Source organism: Maniola jurtina, chromosome 19 (genome assembly GCF_905333055.1).
Source record: "Maniola jurtina chromosome 19, ilManJurt1.1, whole genome shotgun sequence".
Lineage (NCBI taxonomy): Eukaryota > Metazoa > Arthropoda > Insecta > Lepidoptera > Nymphalidae > Maniola > Maniola jurtina.
In genome coordinates this window covers 9,508,710-9,533,046 of record NC_060047.1, presented here as the reverse complement: position 1 = coordinate 9,533,046, position 24,337 = coordinate 9,508,710, and the positions used below count along the sequence as shown (strand labels likewise).

General features: G+C 37.5%; 2 protein-coding genes across 4 annotated transcripts in view; one reads left to right on the top strand and one right to left on the bottom strand.

Moving 5' to 3' along the window:
- The first annotated feature begins 113 nt into the window (after positions 1 to 113).
- Positions 114 to 19,686, top strand: LOC123875187 (lysM and putative peptidoglycan-binding domain-containing protein 2). Of its 2 annotated transcripts, XR_006798096.1 has the most exons (5): positions 114 to 337; positions 432 to 718; positions 11,487 to 11,711; positions 12,517 to 12,837; positions 19,586 to 19,686. XR_006798096.1 is itself a non-coding variant. In XM_045920879.1 (4 exons), exons 1-3 carry the CDS (start codon positions 128 to 130, stop codon positions 11,692 to 11,694), a joined length of 705 nt encoding a protein of 234 aa, XP_045776835.1. In that variant the 5' UTR covers positions 114 to 127; the 3' UTR covers positions 11,695 to 11,711; positions 12,517 to 12,917. The 2 variants fall into 2 exon arrangements, 1 of the variants encoding a protein (XP_045776835.1); XM_045920879.1 differs by lacking the exon at positions 19,586 to 19,686 and having other exon boundaries at positions 12,517 to 12,917.
- LOC123875184 overlaps positions 18,840 to 24,337 on the bottom strand; it is a 494,986-nt gene continuing 489,488 nt past the window's right edge. For both annotated transcript variants that reach the window (XM_045920875.1, XM_045920874.1), the window contains exons 23-25: positions 23,863 to 23,989; positions 22,947 to 23,085; positions 18,840 to 22,380 (exon numbers count right to left, since the gene is read on the bottom strand). In XM_045920875.1, the coding sequence (XP_045776831.1) occupies positions 21,768 to 22,380; positions 22,947 to 23,085; positions 23,863 to 23,989 (879 nt within the window). In that variant the 3' untranslated portion in view covers positions 18,840 to 21,767. The remainder of the gene's footprint in view (positions 22,381 to 22,946; positions 23,086 to 23,862; positions 23,990 to 24,337) is intronic.

The window sequence follows — 24,337 nt, the reverse complement described above, 5'->3', positions numbered from 1 at the left end:
ACAAATTAGAATTTACCCTAAAACAAGAAAATCAAGATGTTCTGTGGCCCAATTTGTAGCTAACTTCACGCATGTCGCCTGTTTGTTACATACTTCATTGCGTTGACCTTGTCAAAGTCAAACTCAAATGGACTTGTCATTTTTGTCATTTTGTGGTACGTCAAATATGGAGGAGGATCGTCTTTTCGACGAAAGAATTTCAATCCGGGAATCTGCCCGTCCGCTCAAGAAATACGGGAGCACATGCAACCACATGAAAAGGAACGAGGAATACATCAAACATGTAATGGCAAAAGGCGATACGTTACAAGGGATTGCATTAAAATATGGTGTCACAGTGAGTGTGATCAAATAGACAAAATATTTAAATAATAGTGGTGGTGTTAAGCCTGGTGGAATGGTATTAAAGTGAACGTGTTGTTTGGTTGTAGATGGAGAAGATAAGGCGGGCTAATCGTCTATTTGCGTCGGATAGTTTGTTTTTGAGAGAGTATTTGTTGATTCCTGTAACCAAGGAGTCTCCATTCTATGAGAATGGAGAGAGAGTAACAGAACCTGCGCCGCCCAGCCACCGCGCGTCGATCGCAGGGATGCCAACCAGGGACTTCTCACCTGGAAGTCCTGATGAGAAAGAGTCATTTGACAACTTTCTCAATAGACTGGACTCTTCCATTGCTAACATCAAGAAACATGTAGAAAAATCTAAGGAGAATAGCGAGTAAGTATTACCTAGGCTTTTTATGTTAGTTTTACTGTTGCACAAAAACTATAATCTGTATAAAGATCATGTTAAAAAATTAATATGAAGTAGGAGCTGTATTAGTTAGATGGGTATTCATAACAGGTGTCATGTCATTTAGTCCTTAACCCCTATTATATTATATAATAATAATCATACAATCCATACTAATATTATAAATGCAAAAGTGCTTTTCACAGCTCATTCGATCAACCCATTTTGATGCAATTTGATACAGAGAGCTTGCATACCGTGGACAAACATAGGCTACTTTTTATCCCCAAAAACTGAAGAGTTCCCACAGGACTTTAAATACCTAAATACACAACGGGTGAAGCCCCAGGCATCGTCTTGTAGGATATAAATTATTATGCTTTAAAATCAAATACAGTATCAGAATGTTCTACATAAAGGACGTTGAACTGATATGACGTGTTATTAGATGTTTGCTCTTCAATTACAGCATAAATTACATATTTACTAGAAATATAAATACTTGAAACTAAATCATCAACAAATTATCTCCTTCCAGAGGAGTCCAAAGGTGGTATTTCCTTAAGTTTAACATTTTCCTGTACCTATTGATGTAGAGAATATAACAAACAATATTTGCCTATTACTAAAAGGGCCATTGTTATACATCTTATATTAGACTAGCTGATGCCGCGACTTCGTTCGCGTGGATGTAGGTTTTTAAAAATCCCGTGGGATCTCTTTAATTTTCCGGGATAAAAAGTAGTCTATGTACTAATCCAGGGTATAATCTATCTCCATTTTAAATTTCAGCCCAATCTGTTCAGGAGTTTTTGCGTGAAGGAGTAACAAACATACACACACACACTTTCTCTTATAATATTAGCATGAAGTGTGATTATGCCTGCAAATATGGGATGTCCGAGGTTCAATCTTGGGAATGCACCTCTAACTTTTCAAAGTTATGAGCATTTTAAGAAATTAAATATCACTTGTTTTAATGGTGAAGGAAAACATCGTGAAGAAACCTGCATACATGAGAGTTCTCCATGATGTTCTCAAAGGTGTGTGATGTCTGCCAATCGGCAAATGGCTAGTGTGTTGGACTGTGACCAAACTCTTCTCATTCTGAGAGGGGATCCGTGCTCAGTAGTGAGCCGGCGATGGGTTGATTATGATGATCTGAGAGGAGGAGGTGTTTGGTAGTATGCCGGCAATGATGATGATGCGAGATCAAGGTCTGAAAGTGAGCAGTTGATATAATATCATAGTGATTAATTTTTAGTTTTACTAAATTAGTGGTTGTTTTAATTTAATACATAGTTAAATTAAATAATTTCTTGATATTACATTCAAAAAGCAAGATACCAAGGTTATTATTAAACTCATGAAGATATCATTGTGTAATTATATTTATTAAATTCACTAAAGAGATAAAACTTAAGTACTGGGTATATATTGAACTAATATACTGTGAGTTAGTTTTGATAAATTATGTTTACAATAGACTGATAAGGCTTCAGTTAAATTGGTAGATATCTTAAAATGTTTACGTTGAAACCGAAATTATTAGAGGTCACACTCAGCATTTAAAAAAATGATAATGCTCCAAAAAGAACCAGCGCCTAGCACTGATAAAGCTCATTGCTTACTTGCTTGGTTTAGAAAAAATATTTTTGACATGAACACCTAGTTCTCAGCATGCAATTTCTAGATATTATATTTTATTTCAGTGTTGTGACTGACGTACAAACAGCCTTTGGCTGAGTGGCTGTAATTTATTTTAGTTAGCATTGCAGATTTGGAATAGGATGAAGTTACTTTATGATCTACCTTTTTTAGGGTTCCGTACCTCAAAAGGAAAAATGGAACCCTTATAGGATTACTTTTTTGTCTGTCTGTCTGTCTATCTGTCCGTCCGTCCGTCGTGTCTGTCAAGGAAACCTATAGGGTACTAGTGCAGCACTGCTTCCCATAACTAACAGCTAGGAATCCTTGTAGCTATGTCTGTTGACTTGAGAGTCGATCGATATATAGCTTATATCGTTAAATAAATTAATATAAAATCGTGGCAAATTAAAAAATATTAAGAACTTTGAGAATGGCATTGTATAACGCAGGATGGAATAATAGTAGGTGAAATACCGTTTGTCCTCCGCGGACAATATCCCTCGTCTGCGCAGGCCCTAAGTTTGAGTGGAGACAGTAAAATCTAGATTCTAGAACATTCAGAGCAAACATGTACCGTTACAAAGAACCGTAATTATGTTCGCCGTTTGGCTGTGACAAGTTAACAAAGAATCTTTTTAGTGCTTTTTTGTTGTATTGTATTATTTGTAGCAACTCAAGTATAAATCGACGAAGGTCTTACCAGATACTTACCAACCTAATACTTTTTTTTTTTTTTTTAAAGAATATTAGCCATGTTAAATGACTAATATTCCCCTTTCCTCTCCAACTAAGCGTCAGGCTTTGGGCCAACGGGCGGGGTTTGAACCGTCAACCTTTCGGTTTTCAGTCCACTCCTTTACCGGTTGAGCTATTGAGGCTCAAATACTTATTACATCATCATCATCATCGTCAACCGATAGCCGTCCTCTGCTGGACACTGGTCTCATGTAGGGGCTTCCACACGCCATGCTCTTGCGCCGCCTGAATTCAGCAGCTCACTACGACTCGTTTGATGTCGTCTGTGCACCTAAGGGGAGGTCTGTCAAAACTGCGCTTTCAGGTGCGAGTTCGCTATTTAGCGCCTTGGGACTTATTACTTACTTATTTGTTACTAGCTTATACTAGCAACATCGTCCGCGTGGACTATACACATTTCAAACCCCAATTTTACACCCTAAGGGTTTGAATTTTCAAAAATCCCTTCTTAGCGGATGTCTAGGTCATAATAGCTATCTGCGCGCAAAATTTCAGCCGTCTAGTAGATTGAGATATGCATTGATAGATCAGTCAGTCAGCTTTATATTCGATTTTCATATAATATATCCATTTAACGTGGATATATTATTATATGGTCACCCTACTTGACATACGCGACGCTGCCGTGCCGCGCGCTGTTCGCTTCCCTGTGTGTGGACAAGGATTCCTTCTTCGCTGATATCGGTAGCGCGTACCTACTTAGTATAACTTACTACTTACTAATTGTATTCTATCCTCTGATGTTAGGGTCGAAGTACTGATAGCACACAATCACAGTGCACCTGTTGTTACGGGCAACCGTTAGCGTAGGAGGAATTCAGACAAGAACCGAATGCATCACAATTTTGTAGAAATTACTGATAGTTGAGACCATTTTGAGAGCTGAGTTGAGTTTGAGAGAGATTTTGAAGTCTGGCGATGGGTTGAGATGATGACGATGATGACTGAGAAGAGAACTAGAGAAATTTTTAAGTAAGTAAATCTGTCATTTAGTATGGATCGGAAAGGGACGGCAAACTCAGGGCTCTGGTGACGACTGACGTCAGCAACACGTGCTGCACGACCCACACGCGCTCGATTGTACCTACTTAGTTAGTCAAGTAGGATATTGTTATAATACATACTTAATACTTATGTCTGGAAAAATCAAGATTATCATCATATCATGTGGGATTAGCCTAGTCAAAATTTTATTTAGACACATGTACATCTGGAGATTATGGACCTTAGTAAATCATCAGTTATCCTTCCGACTTCAATGGTTAATATGAACGGAAAACAACATCTGATCATTTGACTCTGGCTTATTCAATCAATATAACAGATAATAATTTGCGCACGGAAATTGTGTTCTAATTCTACTATCGCTACTCACTTATTAAATAAACGCGAAAGTGTGTTAGTTTGTCGTTCAATCACGTCGCAATGGAGCAACGGGTCGACGTGTTTTTTTTGCATGGGAATAGTTAAAAACTTGGACAGTAACATAGCCTACTTTTTATCCCCGAAAATCAAAGAGTTCCCATGGGATTTTTATAAACCTAAATCCACGCGGATGAAGTCGCGGGCATTAGCTAGTGGTATATGTCGCGGAAATCTTCAAATCGTAACATGGCCTGGCATGGCTCCGCGCGCATGTTTGACGCGAACAGCACTTTCTATGCGCCCGCGCCGGTCACATGACGGTGAACGGCTAGTGCCTTTCTCATTTTCCGCACTGGTCATTAGATCACATTTTTATGCGTTTGCGTACAACATAAGTGTCATTATGACTAAGAGCGTTCAAGGTCGCTAAATAAGTGAATATTTTCATTGACTCTTGAATAGCATGGCTGCTATTATGACGAGAATAACACGAAAAATATCGATATTAACATTTAGCAACAGTATTTGCAATATAGGAACTGTATTTATTGTATGTGCATGTTAAGTTCATAGAACGTAGGTGTCTAGGTCGCAAGTTGGAACCCTTTGGGCGATTGCCGATTGTCGTACAAGTTTCACATTTGAAAGGGAACAGGGAAATATTATGTCATTTAGAGCACACTTAGGAATATTGGAGATTATAAAATAGTTCTATAAAATAAATCAATCTTTAAAACTTTCTTTTTTGAAAGTTTTTCCTTTCTGAAGATAGAGCTAACTAGATTCTAAGTTATCAGATTATTTTATTGTGACTTTGTTAGATAGCGTGCTATGCTGATAGAATTTATATTAATGTAATCATGGATTAGCCTAAATCTAAAAATAATTTTATCGTCTAACATTGGTACCTAATATATACAAATGTATAAGGTACGTAAACGATTCAAGATAACACAATGTGATAAAATTCACATAAGAATCAAAACCTGTATTTGTTCCCACAATCATTAGGTACATTCTTTGGCCTTTGTAGTTTTAGTAACTAATTACCAGAAGTTCTTACTTCTGCTCCATTAAAAATGTTAGGTCTTCTAAACGCGAGCTTAAATTTGCAAAAAAGTCCCTAGTCACAATCTTCAAAGCATTGTGTTAAGAAAATTAGCCGAAAGTAAAGGCCAACGCGGACCTAGCGCGCCGAGTGACGGCGTGTAGAGTCGCAGTGCCATGACGGCTAATGTAATAATAAGCGAGAATTGGCTAGTTCCTCGGACCTCTAGACAGGAGCTGTTAGAGTGCGCTCATTTTCACATTATAACAATTTCGATGTCAAAGTACCTGCCTCCTTAAATAAGCTCAGTTTAAATTGGCAAACAAATAAAAGAAGCCGCGCCACACCGCCACTCCACTCCGCCTGTGAGCGTTGCGCCATTACCTTTCAGCAGATTCTTCTTTAGGAAAGCTTAATTTTATTTCTACTAAACTACTAACATACTACTAAATCATTTATTTGCTAGTTGCAGCTTGCATATCTTGGTTTATGGATGACAAGTCGTAACACTGTTTATAATCCACAGTCGACGTCATAAGCTGCAGATTGTTATCATTCAAGTTTGTAACGAGATCTGTGAACCAAATCACTTGACCTTTGTCGTCTGTTAGATCCACTCAATCGAAGTGTCTACTGTCTGATGAACTTGACATCTCTAGTCTTTTGAAGTTCATTGTCTGGTTTCGATTTAACGGAAATGAAAGCACCTCTATCGGTACCTATCGTATTAGCTTTCGATAAAGCTGCATATATTCAATCACATCACACTAATATTATAAAGGAGAAAGTTTGTATGTGTGTGTGTGTGTGTGTGTATGTTTGTTACTCCTTCACACAAAAACTACTGTACGGGTTGGGCTGAAATTTAGAATGGAGATAGATTATACCCTGGATTAGCACATAGGCTACTTTTTATCTCGGAAAATCAAAGAATTCCCACGGGAATTTTAATAAACCTACATCCACGCGAACGAAGTCGCGGGTATCAGCTAGTATTCTATAGAATTATTCGTTTCAATCGAAATAATAGAGCTGATACAGATATTTCAAATTCGCTGTAACTTTGAAGTCCTGTTGATTTTTCCTAGTCATTCACAGTGCCTGTTATTTAGATCTGAGTTCTGACCAACTATGTACCTAACATACCTATTGCATAATAACCCAACTCTTTTTTTTAATTCAGTCGTAATTCTTTTTCTTTCTTAGAGCAACGTGTCTATTGATTTTATTTTGTACTTTGCATTTGGACTGCAGTAGTTCCGAACTTTCGATACCAACCACTTAAAAGTTTCTAAATGACGATTCTTGGCTGTGATTCAAGAGCAGTGTAATATTTCAACATGCTTTATTTGATTTTATTATAACTTTAAAGATCTTTAACCGTGTCCTCTTTTTACCCGACTACGGCAAAGCCGAAAGGAAGGGTTATAATTTTTTAAATTTTTGGTGTTCTAATTCATCTGGGAACAGACACAAAATATAAAATTTAAAAGAAAGTACAGAAAATTAGGATTAGAACATTTCGGTTATTGACAACAAAAATGGCTTTACATCTGAAAATTGCTACAAATATGTTATTGTAAAAGCTCGAATCGAACTATGTACGCTTTATCTCGGGTACTTATAGCAACTTCGAATTTTGCATATTAATATTATGTATCATGTGAGAAAACGTAGATTCTGGCTAAGAAAAGATTTTCAGTAGGTAATTATTTTCGTGAATCTATGTAAACTATGTATTTAATTTAATTTCTTTAATACAACAAGAAGAACTAATATTGACCATGAACGTAAGCAAGAGAAAAACCTCATAATGATTCAACTGAAGCGGAAATTTTTGCATTATTGTTAGTAATTGCGATCACGAACCTTGATCTTAAAGAGCAATGGTAAAGACTAAAGAGCAATGGAGTATGAAACTTTAAGTAAATATTACTTAATCCTTTTTAACCAAATCTTATTAATCCCTAGATTGAGTGAAAGCTACTCTCTGGAATGTATTATATTGCATTTTTAATATATTTAGCAAGCAAGTTGGCCACCTGTTGTAAGTGATTACCGGCGCCCATAAACATTTGCAGCGCAAGAGGAACTACCAATGTATTGGCTGGCTTTTGAGGAGTTTGTTGATCCGCCCCTTTCCCATAAACTAGGGATTTCGCACAAATCCTTATTTTGTGCTTCTTCGGTCGCCCTTTTGGCGTACCACGGTGGCGCTGGAAAATTTGGAAATTCAAAAAATACACAATTTTGATAAGATAATGATTTCAAGAATGAATCAATAATTGAGTTTCATGAATACTAAACAAAAAGCTGGATCTCTTCAGAGTTTACTGAGTGAGAAAGCTGTTGAAAATCATGAAACACTATATTTAGGTACTGAACTATCTGAAACTACATCAAGAAATATGTTTTCATAACATCGTTCTGAATTTTGGCTGTTATACGACGCCCGGTTACAAACATTCGTCATATTTTATAAACCTGTTGAATATGCCACTAAACTGAATCTTATGCCACATTAATAAAGTTCAAGTTGTCCGTTTGACCGAGGAAGTCGTGAGTGGTCAATTGTCAGTGTGATCTTAATTCAGCACTGCACGTCTATAAATAATGCCTTTGTGTGCTCGCTGTGAATGCTTGTACCATTAGACGGCGCCGTTTTATATTTTTACAGGAAGGAAGGATTAATCAAGGGATATTTTTAACTTGTGGTGCCAATGATCCAACAAATAAAGATAACTTTGTTTTCGTATTAGGTTTTCTTGTTTTCCATTATCAACGGATAGGAGTCAGGAAGTCAAAGAAAACCCATACTTTGGCAAACGTTGGCACGTATTAGGAAAAAATTTCCTTACACGAAGTGTATTGCAAACTTGTCACAGAACTGCAGAAAGAACATATTAGCGAATTAATTACTACTACCGGAAGACCGGCCTGTCCCCACACCAGTTGTGTGTGTGAGTAGCGACTAGCGAGAAGACGACTCTATACGTAAGAAATAGCACTGTTTCTCACTCGCTTGACAGCAAGGTTAAAACCGAGTGAACCGGTGCACGGTGGGTCTAATCTCCATATCTCCACTCTCTTTTTTTTAATTTAAGTATTTTGTAGATCAGTGTGCCTAGTGGGAGATTTTTAACCTATTCGATCGCGTAAAAGTTAACTGCGTTTTGTATGGAATTGAAACAGCGCCATCTAGTGACAAGAAGATGGCGCTGTTTCAATTCCATACAAAACGCAGTTAACTTTTACGCGATCGAATAGGTTAAAAATCTCCCACTAGGCACACAGAATATATACTTACTCGTAATTTGGTGAGAAGGTCAATAATTTGCTCATCATTGGGACATCTTAATGAAGTAGAGCCTTTTTAACCCTTGAACAAAAAAGAGGGGTGTTATAAGTTTGACGTGTGTATCTGTGTACCTGTCTGTGGCATCGTAGCTCCTAAACTAATGAACCTATTTTAATTTTTTTTTTGTTTGTAAGGTAAGCCAGCCACCTTTCTCTAAAGTGTTCTTAGCTATAATCCAAGAAAATCGGTTCAGCCGTTTGAATGTTATCAGCTCTTTTCTAGTCACTGTAACCTTCACTTGTCGGGGGTGTTATAAATTTTTAAGTTACACTTGTTCACTAAGATATTAGGTAAATAACTCAAATTCAAATTCTTCATTTTGCTGAAACGGTTAGGTTGGTTCATATTTAGGTGTTAGATGTATTATCTGGTTGTTAATTAAAAAAAAAATAAACACTTGACAATGTTAATTATTAAGATTAGTCCTAACTAGGTATATGCGCAATTCCATTCTTATCTCCTACCTATAGGTAGATAGACACCTATGTGAGGATTGATTTGTTTTTATACGTATCGATTTGATGATGTTTTACTAGTATGTATTCACAGAGTAATATGTATTTTGCTGTATGAACGAAAAAGTTCTAAAAAACTTCGGTTTATCTCGGTTTGACTGGTTGCGGTTGTTTAACCTATACTTTTATCAGTGTTTGTTATTATCATCTTTCAACAACTACCCACTTCGCCTCTTAAGGTTGATCCACACTAGCGCATGTGTACGAACTGTGCACGTACGCCTGTGGACACGTCACTGTCTCTTTGCATACGTGCATGACGCAAATGTATATAAATCATGGTTGTACTTGCTCCAAAAACTCACAATTCCCGAACACGTGCACGGCGTGACTTGCACCACATAATTCGGACCGCTCGCAAACTAGTCTTGAACTGACTGTGGAGCAATGGCTGTGTTAAATACGTCCACATTCATCCACATAATGTTCTTAATACACGCGTGTGTGTACGGTTCGTGTGCGTGCGCAGATGTGGATCTACCTTTAGGCGCAACGCATGCCGACGTGTAATGTTTTCAATATACTAATTTCCACAGTATGTCATAGTACTTAAAACGGCGTTTAAGATGTTATCAAAAAGTTGCTCTACTCCTCTCTGTCTGTTTGCTCTGACCCTTAGTCAGTATGATATCAACACTATGTCATACGACGTGGACACGGCCCCCTTAGACTATCAACAATGGAACTTGACTCATTTACTTACCTACTTTACAATTAGAAATAAAAATTAAACTAATAATTATGCAAACTTTTGATTGTTCCAAGTAATTATTTTTATTTTATATAGTCATGTAAAGTTGTTAAATAATTTTGTTTTTATACTCTTTTTCTGGTATTTCCCGGTATTAACTGTACCAATACAATAATCAATGCTCGAGGAATTAATGTCCTTATAATGAATGGGGTTTAATTCGAAACCACCTTTATTTTTAAATGTTAAAGGATATTTTGTAATTTAAAAGATGCATGAAACCTCTTGAATTGTTGTTAGTTAATTTCTAAGAGGCTAAGAGGTACTTGCATAATGCAAGTACTTTCAAGGTATGAGAGTATAATTCCTATAGTCTTCGATATAAGAATGATGGCATTAGAATTATTCAAAATAGACAATCATTAGAAACTCCGCGGGCGCATAACTCTTCAGCTTTATTTTCATTTAAATCTTACTGGGCGGTACTAAAACTGAAAGTGGCAATTTCCATTATATTTTTAGCTACATCCGCAACCACGAACTGTTTTTATTCATATCTGTATGTTTACTGTAACAGTCTTATGACGACTAAGAGATCTCGAATAAATCATTTGATGTGAATCGTAAGTGTAAGCTCGCACTGTCGACACGTCGTACGACAAAATATCGGGTTTATAATATGAATTAAGTAATAACAGTTAACAGTAGTTTTATAAACTTGCTTTGTGAGCAAAAAACAGGCACGGGATTACCGATGAAAGTTCGCACTCTCAAAGAACTTCGTTGATCGTCACCATATCATATAAATATGGAAGTTCACAATTTCGCAACAGGTCTCCACAATTTGCATGTAGAGATTATCTGGAATAACGGGAAGTGGATGAATACCTAGTAACCAGGTGGTAGTGTTTATGCAGTTTGAGTTGTCGTCTTTCAAACTCTTTTAGCATTTTCAAAAAAAAAAATATTTTCATTTTTCATTGTTCATTTTTTTTCCAGAGTCTTTGAACAAAAAGTCGCTTATGTGGCCTTATGCTTATGCTAACAAGTAGTTCGAGTAGATCTATTTAATGTGGGAAATAAGTGGAAGGTACTGGGTATATCCAAATGGGCGTGAGCAATATTTATACTTGAGGAACCTTGATATATAATTTATCAATTAAAAAATAAATGATTCGCATTCCACGCGATTTTATCTACTTACATCCGTTGCAATTCCATATTGTAAACAATTTACAATATTTGAAAGCAAAAATAAAGCTTACATCACAAATGTATAATAATAAATCTGTTGGTAGTCATAAATTCAAATCATTCATTTGTAAATACAATGAGTTAGGTGGTATTAATTTTTTTAATCTCAATTTCAGGTTCGTCAAAGACCTAGAAGACGGTTTCGTGAGGCACCGGCCGACGGCTCGGCTGAGGCAGTCACAGTCAATGGGCGCGTCGACGTCGTACAACGAGGTCATCCCCCCGCCCCTGCCGCCTCCGCCCTCGGCGTTGACCCAGGGCCGCAGGGTCGACAGCTCGCTCAAACGACTCGAGAGAGCCCACGACGACTTGTTCCAGTTGTAGCGGCCGAGACAGCGCAGGTACCTTTCTCCTGCATCTTTTATTTTCGTGGCGTATGAGGTTTCATGAGACATCGGCCAACGGCTCGGCTGAGGCAGTCACAGTCAATGGTCGCGTCGACGTCGTACAACGAGGTCATCCCCCCGCCTCTGCCGCCTCCGCCCTCGGCGTTGACCCAGGGCCGCAGGGTCGACAGCTCGCTCAAACGACTCGAGAGAGCCCACGATGACTTGTTCCAGTTGTAGCGGCCGAGACAGCGCAGGTACCTTTCTCCTTTTTTTTTCATGAGGCATCAGCCAACGGTTTATCTAAGGCAGCCACGGTCAATGGGTTCGACGTCATACAACGAGGTCATTCGCCCGCCTCTGCCTCTTTTGCCCTCGGCTTTGACCCAGGGCCGTAAGGTCGATAACTCACTCTAACGATTCCACACATGTTCCTCGAGTGTCCATTACAACTAGTTCCCGTTGTAGCTTCTGAGGGAGCGCCTGCGCTATTCTATCTATTCTACATATTGCATCTTTTTTCCTTAGTCCATGACCTGCGCAAACCGCCATGTTGCAACTTCAGATTGGACTACTTGTTTTGTGATCACTGATCTTCTCCAAGCTGCCATCCAGCAGTGAGAAGTGGCAAATGCTCGTGACTTCCATAACATTAGCCCCTAAAGGCATCACTTTGTGGTGACCACAATCGCTCTGCTAAGAGTGTTTCGAACGATATAATAACGACCGCTTTGCCAAGAGTGTTAAGACGAAGAAGTGCCTGATTGAACCTATAATTTTATTTTAAATTGTTCGTAAAGAAAGGCGGTTTTCTTTTCAGGTATGCGCGGTTAGAATGAGCGGGATGCTTCCCCGCTGTGACGTCACAGCGCCCGAAGGATCTCCCATCTCGGCACGCTAGTGTTGTATACGAAACGATCGTATGAACTGAAAGTACATGCTTGGTGTTACACTTTCACGGCAAGTGATATTAGGTAATAAATTGTACTGTAATGATCTGTTTTGTTGATTGGGCCACGTTGGTACTGACAGGTGGCTAGCTTAGAGCCTAGGGTCTCTGTTCACTGCGGAAGCGGAACCGATCGAAACGGGATATTATGTTAAGCACTTGTCAGACTAATCAGATTTATTTTTATAATGTGTCTGGTCAACTGAATATATCCCAGCTCCTCTTCAGTTGACAGGCACCCTTGGGGTGTTACCACATACACCATAATCATGGTGATTTTCCACACCGCGTCGTCGATCCTCCATCAATTCTCCATCGATCAATGAGTGGATTTTTATCAACTGGTAACTGTTGTTCGTGGATTCAATGGAAATTGTAATGGCTGGAAATATCAAAATCTTGGAAACTATACCCCAAACCCAAACTCGAGATTTGGTATTTTTTCTGATAAATCGAAGGGATTGCTTAAGATTCTATAGTCCTAAAGGAATTAAAAAAGAAGTACTCCTAAGTAGACATGAATTTTCACGTGAGACTATAAGCGCTAAGCTAACCATCTCTTAGTACAAATGTGGCTTTGTTTACATTATCTATGCTCCTTAAATACCAATCAACATTTTGGGCAAAGAAAAGAGACGCTATTTTCTCATCAGTTACGGTTTATTTTCCTCCAGTGATAATAAACACTGAAATAAAAGTTAAAAGCTACATTTTGGCTTAAATGGATCCAATTATTCTGCTAACGCCGTTAGGCACTGATTGGTCGAGGCAAGGCTATAGGAAACTACATTATATAAACTTGCTTTCACCAATCAGCGCTGATCAAAACGTAGTGATGAGCAAATATCGAGTAAGTGTATCAACTTATTTTACAGCGCTTTAGACTTCAAGAAAGATATACTATGATATACAGTCAGTTGACAGAATTTTTGAACGGCTTATGCTGTTCTGAGGGCTCTACATACTCGATGTTCGCAACAGATCTTATAACATATTGTATTAGCACATTAACTTGTTGTCTGTGGATGGGTAGTAAATGCAGCATTGCGTTGAAACATTTTTTTTTTTTTTTTTTTTTTATTCACTATAGGCAAGCGCTTGACCACAATCACACCTGATGGAAAGTGATGATGTGGTCTAAGATGGGACGCGTTTACCTAGAAGGTGCCTATTCACTCTTGTTTTAAAGATACCCGGATTGTAATTGGTAGGAAACACAGATCGCGGGAGAGTATTCCAAACCTTAGCCATGCGTATGAGGAATGAAGACGCAAAACGTTTCGTGCGTGTAGATGGAATGTCGACGACATAAGGATGGAAACTCGCCCGACGTCTTGCGGTGCGGTGGTAGAATGGTGAAGGAGGGACAAGATCGAAAAGTTCCTGTGCACACTCTCCGTTCACATTCCAAAATTTATCGCGTTGTTAAATTATTATAAACAAAAGTAATAATATAGATAAGCAATAAAATTGTATGAATATTGTTAGAGTTTTAGTGTGTAGTTTATTTTAGAGACTATTAACAAAATTATTCCAAAAGTGATTTGAAGGCATTTTTAATACGCATATGGTGGACTTACTACCCTACCCTTATTAAGCTACTGGCATATCTATTCACGCGCCGTACGTCCCGCATTTCTCTGAAAGACGTCGTTTTAGTTTTGAATACAACAATCTCTATGTACTACCTACTAAACTGGTCATTCTACAATTATTTTTCGATGCGAGTTTGATGAGCCTTTGCTTATAACTTAATGGCCAGTTGAGACAGGTTGGTTTTATATATTCTAAGAAGTATTTTTGTCATGAGCAGCCGTTTTATTCTGTTAAAGATAAACTCAGATTAAACCATATAAATAAACTTTTACTTAAATTCTCACATATTTTACAAGTATCGCCATTAACAGGCAGCACTCGGAAAGTCCACCAAATGACAAATCTCCTAGAAAACGTCAGAGGGCGTTAGGCAAACATTATCAACAGTACCATCTAACACTACATTTAATTCAATGTGCGTGTTAATGTCAAATATTTTTTGTACCTACGTCGCGTCGCGTCGGCTCGTACGGCCCTGTTCTTGATATAATGTGTGATCAACTTTATAAAGCTGAGAATTTTACGTGTCTTTGACTTTCTTTATATAACTTTATATATATGTATAAAGAAATGAATATATACCATGCAATTAATGAGCGCGTGTTAGGTAATTTTGTTTGTTCACATTAGTCACAAATTAAATCTTACATAATTTGGCTTTTTATAACGATAAGAGCCATACTTTATATTATGCAATTTATTTAAATATTTGCACGTGTTTTCAATAAAAAATGATGTGATATGTGTGCTTTTTATATGATTTTTTTAGCACTCGCGAAAACTTCGGTTTTGTATGTGAAGCTTTGGTATCAATCGGTAAATTGGGCATTTATTTCTCAAAATCAGGCTGTTGTAATATTTTAACATATTATAGGTATGCCACTTAAAGTGGTTGTCTGAGCTGTTAAAGTTATAAAAACTATTACACATATTAAATTATTCCCTACCTAGGTATCATCAATATAAGTAACAAAACGCTAAATGGGATTTAATGTTATGTATGTCTTGTATGTTATTTAAAAAATGATCTTGTTATAGAAATAAAATTGACTTATTTTAAACCAAATTATACATAATGCTTGGCTGTTTTTATATTTTACAAATAATTTATATTAATTTAATAGTGCCGGTCGATTGGCTTCATATCCTTTTATCCTTATACAAATACGTTTACGTTGAGTGAACGCTTGGTCTTATTGGGAGGTACCGAGTTCGATTCCGACTGGGTTCTAAAGACTATGGAGTGATGATTTAGCACTCCGGTACGATGCTTCCTAGAAACATGTAAGTAATAGAACTTCAATACTTCTACGGAATCTAGCCATCTTTCATCTTAGGCTGAGATCTGTAAAGCGTTTAGTTCTATTTTCAGACAAGACTAAGTTGAAACGAAATAGATTTATGTAGATAAATGTCTCTCTATCTCGTTTTAACTGTGTTTTTAGTCTAAGCAAAGTTACATACTAAGTATGTTTTATAGGTCTCTGCCTATCTTATGCTGAGATCTATAGAGCGTACTTTGACTTTGCTAAGACTTAAGTTTCAGTTAAAAAGAGACAGATTTATATCAGCGATATCACGCTGTCTCGTTTTAGCAGTATCTTAAGTCAGAACTAAGTCAAAGTGCGCTGTACAGATCTCAGCCTAAGACTTCTGCGTTACAATTGATCTAGAGACAATAAAAAAATTTGCTGTGAGTTGTCCTGGCCTATCCCACTTACTCATTATGTTCAACAATACACAATGAGATCTGCATTATTAAATTAGATGCTATAGGTACACATAATAATTCAAGGTATAACCAGAACGCTAGCAAAAGTTTTGGGGTTATTATTGTACTATCTAAATAATGGCAATAACCATTAGCCTTATCTTGCAGTTGTAGTGATTTAGAATTCTTTAAACCCGCAATCCATAGTGTGCAAAACTCGGGTTAATGCCCCACCTACGACGCGGCATTGACTCCGAGTGGCCTATTTACGTAACGTTCGTTGACCTCTAGCGTCTGTCAGATGTTTTATTTGCAATATGTTGTGGACTTTTACAGCATTTTTATACATATTTCTTTTCGCGTTTTTTTTTGTGGTACCTTATCAGTAATTATCAGTACTATCACCTGTCTTCGTTTTTGCTAGCGTTCTGGTTACAACCTATGATACACGTAATAATATAAAATGTATTCTATGTACATTGTACAGAATGTATATTGTAGTTGAAGTGTATAATTATACGACGTAATTAGCGTACTGAGGTGTCTTCTCCGGTCGTCCATAAGTTTATATGAAAGTATATAAAAGTAGATAGAAATCTTTTGTATCCCTTGTTACATGTGATAATCTGTTATGGCGCAAACACATTACTATGTCGTGATCTGTAACCACGAAACAGAAGGCGATAGGAGTTAAATATTTTATATAAATATGAAGACGTGTACACTGATACGACGATCAACCAATAAATGCGTTGTAACACAACAAAGAAATGTGTTTGCGGCTTTATTTATACTTATACTACTATAATATGTCTATGAATTGTCTATTTTATTTATTTCGTGATAGGTCTGAAAATCATACTGTCCTTTTCCGCTGGAAACATTGTGGAAAGAAGGGAACTATTGATCTGACCTGCCGGGCGATTCTGAACACTTGATTCGGTAAGTTATCGTTTGATGGGATGTATTCAAGATGTTTTCAATGAAATAAAATGTGCCTCGATAGCTCAACGGTTGGGGAGCTGAGGAGGAACTGAATATCGAAAGGTCGGCGGTAAAACCCAACCCGTTGCACTATTGTCGTACCCACTCCTGGAACAAGCTTTACGCTTAATTGGAGGGGAAATGGAGTATCAGTCATGATTAGCTAATATTCTTTAAAAAAAAATGAAAAATACATCTTATCGAACGATAACTTACCGAATCGAGTGTTCCGAATCGTCCGGCTGACAGCTTATTATAAGGTTTGACGTCAATTTGGACCAGTTGTCCGAAATAAATAAAACTTGCCGTTTAAATGCTTTCGCATCATGATAATATGGATTATACAGACAAAACAAAAACGCAATATAGATGGCCTTTTTAGGTTTAGGAAGTACGATGCGCCTCTAACATAAAGACCAGCAACTAATCTAGTAGGATCCGCGGACGGAACAATGCGTACCGATTTTTTTTGCAATATGTCTTAGAAACATCAGAAGAGCACCATATTTGGGCGGACAAGTCATTTTCCGCACATTCAAACGTGCGGAAAATGCGTTTCGGTAATGTTCACTTTGTGCAACAGTTACTTGAAGCGGAATTTCCGCTCAGATTAGTCGCGTACTGGTTGGAGCGGAATTCCTCACGCAGACATTCTCGTGCCGAATTTCCGCTAGATTTCCCTGGCTTAAGGCAGCCGTAAAGTTGAGCGTTAGAGCTGCATTATATATTGTACTAACTTTACAGAAACAAAAAGTATTTTGAAATGATTACTTTTGACAGTCAAAATATTCAATTCTGACTGATAATAATAATAGGTAGGTACCTGTTATACATAATATACTTTGTAAAAAACCTATTCAATAACCATACCAAATTATCTTTTTGTTAAATAATGTTATGTAGCTTTTTTAGTGTATTATAATCGTGATTCGGCACTAAATAACTGTACCTATATTAAAATGCCAAGTGTCCACTAGCAATAAAACTTGCAGGAGTAAAGTCTGGCAAGTTAGCACAAGCTACACTGGCACTGGTTAATGCAGCAAGTCAATTTCTGCAATATTTGTCATCAGAAGGAACGTAATTTCCGCAATATCTTGCAGAACGGCTGTAAGTTTTAGGCTGAGATGTTTAGAGCATACTTTGTCTTTGCTCAGACTTTACTTAGAATTGAAACGAGACAGAGTTATGTGGCTGATAAATAATGAATCTGTCTCGTTTTAATTCAAAGTAAATTCAAAGTAAAGTGCGCTCTATAAATCTATGGCTTAGTGCTAGTAGATACTTTGCTTAAGAGTTTTAAAAATAAATGTTGAGCTTGATAGTCTATGGTAAAATAAGAATAAACAAAATATCAGACTAATCACACTTTAGATATAAGGAATTGTCAATCGAGTCATTGATGTTGATCTTTAATAAAGATTTTATTTGAAATCTATTTTTTTAATTAATTAGGAACCTAAATTTTAGTCTCTATGGGCAGCTTGTAGAAGTCAAGTAGAAGTCATGTCTATCTAACAAGCTGCGATTAAAAGGTTTTCACTGTCATATTATAATATGAGATCAGTGTACGACAAAGCATAGAAGGCGCGTTTTTAACAATTGTCATTCGAATCGGGGCCTCTTTAAATCGCAACAAGCTCACGTTTAGTTCGTACTGTGAGCCATTACGACACTGGCTGCTGCCGTGCTTGATCCAATCTAAAGTGACGATTATGGAACTACAATCGAATTGAAGAGGCGTGTAAAAGAGTGTATAATATTATGTACCGCGCCATGGTAGAGATTTCGTTAGATAGGAAATAATAATGGAGTGTACGTAATGTTTCTATGCTTTGTCGTTCACTGCACTATTGATGACTAGGTAGGTACATCTACTGGATATCACAGTAAAACAACGAAGTAAATAGTAAAAAACTTTATTGTAAATAAAAAATATATTGTACTCGTTTTAACGTAAAATGTTATATTATTATAATTCGTTTAGATTCAATTCTAACGTATGTACAAACAGTAAGAATATGTATACCTAATATTTACAGTTCACTTACAAGGTGGCGTCTTTTTGGACAATATTTAATTTTTCAATTAAAGAAACCGATTAATTAATTATTAATTAAATATATGATTATAAGTACTTCGTATACTGATCATAATATTAAAACAAACATTAAAATAATAATACTAGGGTTTACTCACTTCACATTACTACTAACTGACTGAGTAGAAGAAAAAACGTTAAAAATGTTTAAAAAGCGACATCGTATTACGTATTAGTACTTAAATGGTTACTATTTATACTATCGATCGAAGAGTTTATTTATCTGTTTGTTCGTCTTTAATTTCAATATTCAAAGGAGGTATGAATTTGGAAACATGGAAAAGTAAAATTCAAAGCGAAAACTGAGGGTATCTCTAGGCCGACCTAGGTTACCAGGTAACCTATGTCTTATATTCTGTGGTTATATTCCACAACTGAAAAATATTACCGAGATGTTTTTATACCTTAAAAACATCGTTCAACAACATTCGTTTTAGATTAGTATTAAAATTAAGTATCTACTTTAAATAAAAATTAGGTGGGTTTAGTATAGGTATAGTATGTAAGCCTCTAAGGCTCTTGTGTGTTCAATATACCAATCATACAAGATGACGTGATAATATCTTTTCATATCGTAGATGGGTATATCTATTACCTATAATCGGAGAGGAGAAGAGATGCGTTTAGTCGACCAATCAGATTCATAACAGAACACGTGAAAAATTATCGTCATCTTTTAAAAATCTGATTGGTTGTATACATATTATGTCTCGGCTCCGCTTAGGTGGAGTCCAGGCCTTACAGACATTTCTGTCGATTTCCACTTTGGTGGATATCGGGCCTAGTATTCCACTTAGGTAAAGTGTTGGCGTAAATGAGTGTTATATTAGTACTATTTTTAGTCTGATCGTAATTAATACTAAACAAATAAGAAACTTACAAAAACTACATTTAAGTTTAAGGGTTGCGCAAACGGGCCGTTGTTACACATGGTTAGATGCGAAGGCGCATTGCTAGCAGCACTGCTGCTCCATCTCTCTCTCTCTCTCTCACTAGGATATCTGATAGGTGCAAGTGAGCACCGCTAATTAAAGTCAGTGGCGGAGGCGTACGGCCAGTTTACGCTAAGCCTTATTCATTCTCAGGAACAGGTAAGTTACGCGACAGGTTGAGATGGCAATCGTTGTATGAGGCGGAGGGACCTGCACGTTTCTCGCGCTCACCCGCAGCATGTTAGCGCGGGGTTGTGCGGGTGTGCGGGGCGTCCCCACCCCGGTTGCCATCTAACCTGTCGCGCACTATAGATTGATTATATTAATATGAAATAAGAAGTAGATATAAGTATACCATTAATCTTAATCAGTTCTTTAAACGGGCTACACAATAGAATGAGGAAAAGACGGAATCCAAAGTTAGTATAAAAATGTAAGTAAAATATTTTAGCTACTAAAAGTCATGTTTTACGTATAAATGGTAAAATTGAGGCTAATGCACGATCATATTTTCTTAGCATAGGTAGGTATTTCTGTTGCAGAGACCTTGAATGTAAGTTTTAAATTCGTTTTCAATGCAAGCAAGAGCAACTGCTGAGTTTCTTGCCAGCTCTTTTCAGCAGAGTCTGCATTCCAAACCGGTGGTAGAGTCACATACGTAGTATCCTGCTTTTGGTCTTACTTTTGTCTTAATACTGATCTTTACGAGCGTAAAAAGAGCCTCCGCCTTTCAGAAACCGAATTTCAATTCAGAATTTCTCTTGTCTTTACAATTTGAAATCATGTTAATAAAATAAGATTTTAACAATTGTCAAAAGTGACAGTAAAATAGTTCTACAATATAGCTGACAGACGAAGTGGAATGGCGCCGAGAGGCGCCCTACATAATTCAAACTTAATTACTTAACTTATGGTTGAACTCCAACCATAAATTGCACGATCCGTTCGAACAGCTTCAACCGTTGAAGTTGTAACTTAAATGAAAATGATCGCGTTCTAAGGGCTCCTCGCACGAGTCGCAGAAGCGCGCCAACAGATTTTCACGTAAGTACATATAAATGTGCATTAGCCGCCACTCGCCGCGCTGTGACTCTACTCGCCCACCTCGATTACACCTCCCCGTCACTCGATGCGCTTGGTCTGCACTGACCCTAAGGGGATCTAGTAGCACCCGTGTATGAGTGAATATGCTAATAACAATGAAGGATTTTGCAGAAATTAATGTGGGTCTCAATACCAATAATAAAATTCTGCAAACAAAGCTATTTAACTACTAGTTTAAAACCCAAAATTAAGTGTTTCACAAATCACGATAAGCTAAAAATACAATTTGACTAGCTTTATTTACAATCTTAAAGTTATCATGAATGATGTTACGTTTACGTTAGGTACGTTTTTTAGTTAACCTGTATAAACAAATATTACACTTATAGTAATAATAATATTAAAGTACAGTATTATTATATGCTTGTGATTAGATACGCAAACAATTCTTTAGGAATTAGTTTGCGACTCCATTACAAATAAAGTACCGATTTATCTTTCTTTTATTGAAACTATCTATTACATTTCTTTACGATACATAAAACTTTATAAAGATTTGTATGATCTCCAGTTAATAAAATATCTTATTTTTTATTTAATGGACAGTGAGACAAAATTTACACATGGCATGGCGTGTTTTAGTACAACAATTTTGTAGAAATTAGATAATTTATTATGTACATTTATTATGCTATGCGGCATATTGCACCCCTGTTTCCATATTGTGATTTAAGCTAGATTCGTTACAAAATATCTAAGTTGGGGCCTCTACTATTTGGTCGTGAATACTTTTTTCTTGAGTCCTGTTTAGTAAGAAGTCTAGATCGTTGGAGATTTTGTTGAGCATACGATCCGTTTCGGGCGAATCGTATGCTTTATTCCATTCTCTGTTCACTTGTTCTATGTCGGATTTTGATTTGGCGTCTTCCTTTACTTCCATGGACGGGAGCGATATGCTCGAACTGAAGTCTTTTTTTGACTTTTTCAAGCAACTTTTTATTGGTGGGGAGGTCATTTTGGAGACATCTGGGTTTGATTGCACGCATATCGTGCAGGCTTCCTTGGAGGTGTCGAAGTGTTTGTCTGTGTAGGGTTCAAAGTCTACGGAGCAGGTTAGGAGGGGGGCGTTTGGGTGGGGTGTTTCTGTAGGGGGAGATTTAAGCACGCCTAGTTCTAGGCAGACTCTAGCCATGTATTCAGGCTGGGGTAGAAGGGGTGAGGTATGTAGGTCTGCGTGGGGAATGAGGTCGCAGACCGCATGTGTGGTGGTTATCCGATGGGGGTCGTATCGATGCGGACTCAACAAAGAGTCTCTGTATTCGACGCATCGGACTATGTCAGCCCGGCTGTCTGGTGTTGATTGCCTCCTGTAAAACATTAGAATTTTATTTATAGCCAGTAAATAGATACTATTGAATCAGAGGTTTAAAGAAAATGATATGATAATCATGTTAGAGTGTGAAGTAGATAATTGGAGGTAAGTACCTAATGTATCTCCGTACCTCCTCCTATGGTACTTCAACTGCAGTCTTTTCAAACTGTTTGAGTCAATAACACAATGATTACAAATTTCGTAATACAGAATGAAAAACGAGAAAACAAATCACGGGTTTCGTCGTCGTCGTCATTATCAACCGATATACGTCCACAGCTGGGCAAAAGTCTCTTGTAGGGACTTCCACACGCCACGATCGTGCGCCGCCTTAATCCAGCGGCTCCCTGGAGCGGAGGGTCTACCAACGGATATCGTCAATACAGAACCTTGGGACCCCAACGAATATCGGTTCTTCAAACAATGTGCAGAGTTTATTTACTTATTCCCGGTTAGTAACCCTAGGTTCTTGCTTATGAGTTGTATTTATGTAGCCCGAAATATTTTCTACAATACTTATCTATTCGATAGTAAAAGAAAGGAGTTTTCTTTACTACCTACCTATGCATCTTAGCGGGGCTCTCAAGCCGAGGTGCACGCCAGTAAGACGTGACGGGTGAGATGGGAGACGGCGAGGAGGTGGTCTCCATCACGCCCACACCGCCGCGGCTCTCCACTTCGCCGCCTTGCTTGATGTACACTGAAATTATAAGCCGATTCATTATCACTGTACAAGACAACTGCACTCAACACACACACACACACACACACTCTACACAAGTTTAAAAATTTTATTAAAAGTATGCTCCTGAAAAAAGCTTATTAAACAATCGAAGATTATATAAATGACAAAAAAGCTTGGATTTAACTCGCTCCAGCAATACACGGTGCTGCAATTGCTTGTATACAGTATGGCATATTATTGTATTTTGAATACATACTTGAAAAAGCAACCGCCGAGTTTCTTGCTGGTTCTTCTCGGTAGGAACGGTATTCCAAACCAGTGGTAGATTTTTTTGACGATTCAAAAGCACTTATAAAAGTTTATTTGAATAAAAATACTTTGAACTTTGAATTTTGAACAAACCCACAAACTGCAAACAATTGCAAACTCCTCCACTATCGGCCTCGTTGGTGTACTTATTTGGCAGTGGAACATGAGGAGACAGTCGGAAAAAATTGTTATTTGGGTTATCCTGGTAACAATTTGTCAGTAGAAGCCGAAGCTGGGAAGTTGGCGGTGTAGGAAGTTTTGCCGCTTATCCTGCACCTGATCTCTCTCCTATCGTGTTGAATAACCATCCCATCCGATTATATTAATATCTGTTGCATAATATACCTAGTTAGGGTGATCTCCGTTGAGACTGGCTACTGTGACCGAAATTCAGTAGAATAAAGTTGTTGGAAGTTCGATTTCTAAGCAGCCACAGTCATTGGTTGAATACCTAAGATATGCTGAGGTATGAAAGATACTAACAACTTAGTGACGTGTCTCCAGCTGGGGAGTCTTGCCAGTCGCGATGTGAAGGCAGGGACAACACTCTGCGTGCTGACTGCAGGCATTCTTCATCGCGAATGACGTAGCATATCAGCATCGCCAAACCCTGAAAGACAATCAAAAAATGCAATAGGAGAAATCTAAAAGATTTAAGTCAATGTGGTATGAGTTATGACATAATTCAGTTGGAATACCTAACCATGCTTTTCGTTGAATTACTTATATGTAGTTATTAATAAATAATAAACTATATACACGTGTACGTAGGTGACGCCAATCTTCTTGTATGTTCGGATGTGATTGATGATGATTCTAACATCGCATTAGCATTAAACAGATAGGGAATAAAGTAGAGCTCAGCTTATTCCCGCGCGCTCCATGTTTCCGTTGCGACATGTGGGTTAAAGGGTGTGTTAAATATACTTGTGCAAACAAGACATACATACATACACAC

Excerpts from the sequence above, each read along its gene's own strand:
- LOC123875187 (XM_045920879.1), top strand. The coding sequence starts at position 128 with ATGGACTTGTCATTTTTGTCATTTTGTGGTACGTCAAATATGGAGGAG. Across the intron at positions 338-431 it reads CATTAAAATATGGTGTCACA|ATGGAGAAGATAAGGCGGGC; the intron begins GTGAGTGTGATC and ends GTTTGGTTGTAG. Across the intron at positions 719-11,486 it reads AAATCTAAGGAGAATAGCGA|GTTCGTCAAAGACCTAGAAG; the intron begins GTAAGTATTACC and ends TCTCAATTTCAG.